This window comes from Penaeus japonicus, unplaced genomic scaffold, assembly GCF_977035675.1.
Source record: "Penaeus japonicus unplaced genomic scaffold, GWHDUDI00000001_assembly GWHDUDI00000007, whole genome shotgun sequence".
In the NCBI taxonomy this organism is placed as follows: Eukaryota; Metazoa; Arthropoda; class Malacostraca; order Decapoda; family Penaeidae; genus Penaeus; species Penaeus japonicus.
The window spans coordinates 27,606,183-27,608,682 of NW_028234409.1; the positions used below are offsets into that span (position 1 = coordinate 27,606,183).

Here is a 2,500-nt window from a genome sequence, read left to right on the forward strand (position 1 = left end):
ATAGTTTTAAACTTGACCATTATTCTTTTCATGATAAAGATGAAAATATTCAACATTAGTAATAAGAGTTATAATGACTTTGAAAAATGTTAAATGTTATACATCCTTAGCAAGCATAAAATATTTACAAGAGGATTAAGAATTAAACAAATAATAATTATGTAATGATAAGAAAGAAAGCAATGATAACGATAATAATGATGTTACTGTTGGTTGAGGTAATGTTCATGGTAGCAATGAAAAAGTGAAAATACTAATGTTTTAATAACAATGATGTTGATGACGATGATGATGATGATTATGATGATTATGATAATAATCATGAAATTAGTGATGATAATGGTGATAATAATTATGACCATGGTGATAATGATGATAATTATAGTGATAATAATGATGATAATGATACTGATAACGAATATGATAACAATGAAAATAATTATGATAATGTTGATGATTATGATAATAATCAATATGGTAATGATGATACAAATACTGATAATGATAGTAATAATAACAACAGAAAAGATGATTATGATGATAATAGAGATAAAGAGGGTAATAATAATGTTAATAACACTAAGTACAAAGGGGTGTCAAAACGGATATGTCTTGAGATCAAACGGACAAAGGATCTCAAGCACTAAAAGAGGTCCTCTTACAGAAAAGGAAACCTCGAACACAAGAACAAAACAAAACCTCAAACTAGAACATAAAATCGAACCTCAATCCTAAACGGAACTCAAAACCTAAGCCCAGAAAAAAGAACCTCAAACCGGAGCACAAAAAAAGAACCTCAAACCAAAGCACAGAAAAAGAACCTCAAACCAAAACATAAAAAAGAACCTCAAACCAAAGCATAAAAAAGAACCTCAATCCAAAGCACAGAAAAAGAACCTTAAACCAAAACATAAAAAAGAACCTCAAACCAAAGCACAGAAAAAGAACCTCAAACCAAAGCACAGAAAAAGAACCTCAAACCAAAACACAGAAAAAGAACCTCAAACCAAAGCACAGAAAAAGAACCTCAAACCAAAGCACATAAAAAGAACCTCAAACCAAAGCACAGAAAAAGAACCTCAAACCAAAGCACAGAAAAAGAACCTCAAACCAAAGCACATAAAAAGAACCTCAAACCAAAGCACAGAAAAAGAACCTCAAACCAAAGCACAGAAAAAAAGAAGAACCTCAAACCAAAGCACAGAAAAAGAACCTCAAATCAAAGCACAGAAAAAGAACCTCAAACCAAAGCACAGAAAAAGAACCTCAAACCAAAGCACAGAAAAAGAACCTCAAACCAAAGCACAGAAAAAGAACCTCAAACCAAAGCATAAAAAAGAACCTCAAACCAAAGCATAAAAAAGAACCTCGAACCAAAGCACAGAGAAAGAACCTCAAACCAAAGCACAGAAAAAAGAAACTCAAACCGGAGCACAGAAAAGAACCTCAAACCAAAGCACAGAGAAAGAACCTCAAACCAAAGCACAGAGAAAGAACCTCAAACCAAAGCACAGAAAAAGAACCTCAAACCAAAGCACAGAAAAAGAACCTCAAACCAAAGTACAGAAAAAAAAGAACCTCAAACCAAAGCACAGAAAAAGAACCTCAAACCAAAGCACAGAAAAAGAACCTCAAACCAAAGCACAGAAAAAGAACCTCAAACCAAAGCACAGAAAAAGAACCTCAAACCAAAGCACAGAAAAAGAACCTCAAACCAAAGCACAGAAAAAAAGAAGAACCTCAAACCAAAGCACAGAAAAAGAACCTCAAACCAAAGCACAGAAAAAGAACCTCAAACCAAAGCACAGAAAAAGAACCTCAAACCAAAGCACAGAAAAAGAACCTCAAACCAAAGCACAGAAAAAGAACCTCAAACCAAAGCACAGAAAAAAAGAAGAACCTCAAACCAAAGCACAGAAAAAGAACCTCAAACCAAAGCACAGAAAAAGAACCTCAAACCAAAGCACAGAAAAAAAGAAGAACCTCAAACCAAAGCACAGAAAAAGAACCTCAAACCAAAGCACAGAAAAAAAGAAGAACCTCAAACCAAAGCACAGAAAAAGAACCTCAAACCAAAGCACAGAAAAAGAACCTCAAACCAAAGCACAGAAAAAGAACCTCAAACCAAAGCACAGAAAAAAGAACCTTAAACCAAAGCCCAGATATAGAACCTCAAACCAAAGCACAGAAAAAAGAACCTTAAACCAAAGCCCAGATATAGAACCTCAAACCAAAGCCCATACAAACTAAAAGAAATTCCACTCTAAACTGAACCTCAAACCCAAAGAACAACAACAGCAGAAAAAAAAATCCCTAACCAAACGGCCCAACCGACCACCCCCCCCCCAAAAAAAAAGACCTTTGAACCCCATTTTTTTTTCTTCCTTCGGACATTACCTCGAAGACGCAGTCAGCGTTAGAGACACACTGCGTGAGCGAAGGGCCAGCTGGGTACATCGAGCTGCCGGACTTCCACGAGTGAGAGAAAGTGTGATGGGCG

The 2,500-nt window shown here is 35.4% G+C and overlaps 1 protein-coding gene across 3 annotated transcripts in view; it reads right to left on the reverse strand.

Annotated features, from left to right (window-relative positions):
- The window catches only part of LOC122250926 (uncharacterized), a 42,016-nt gene that overhangs the window by 16,918 nt on the left and 22,598 nt on the right, over positions 1-2,500 (reverse strand). For all 3 annotated transcript variants that reach the window (XM_086538648.1, XM_086538650.1, XM_086538649.1), the window contains one exon: positions 2,398-2,500. This exon is cut by the window's right edge and continues 31 nt beyond it. In XM_086538648.1, the coding sequence (XP_086394774.1) occupies positions 2,398-2,500 (103 nt within the window). The remainder of the gene's footprint in view (positions 1-2,397) is intronic.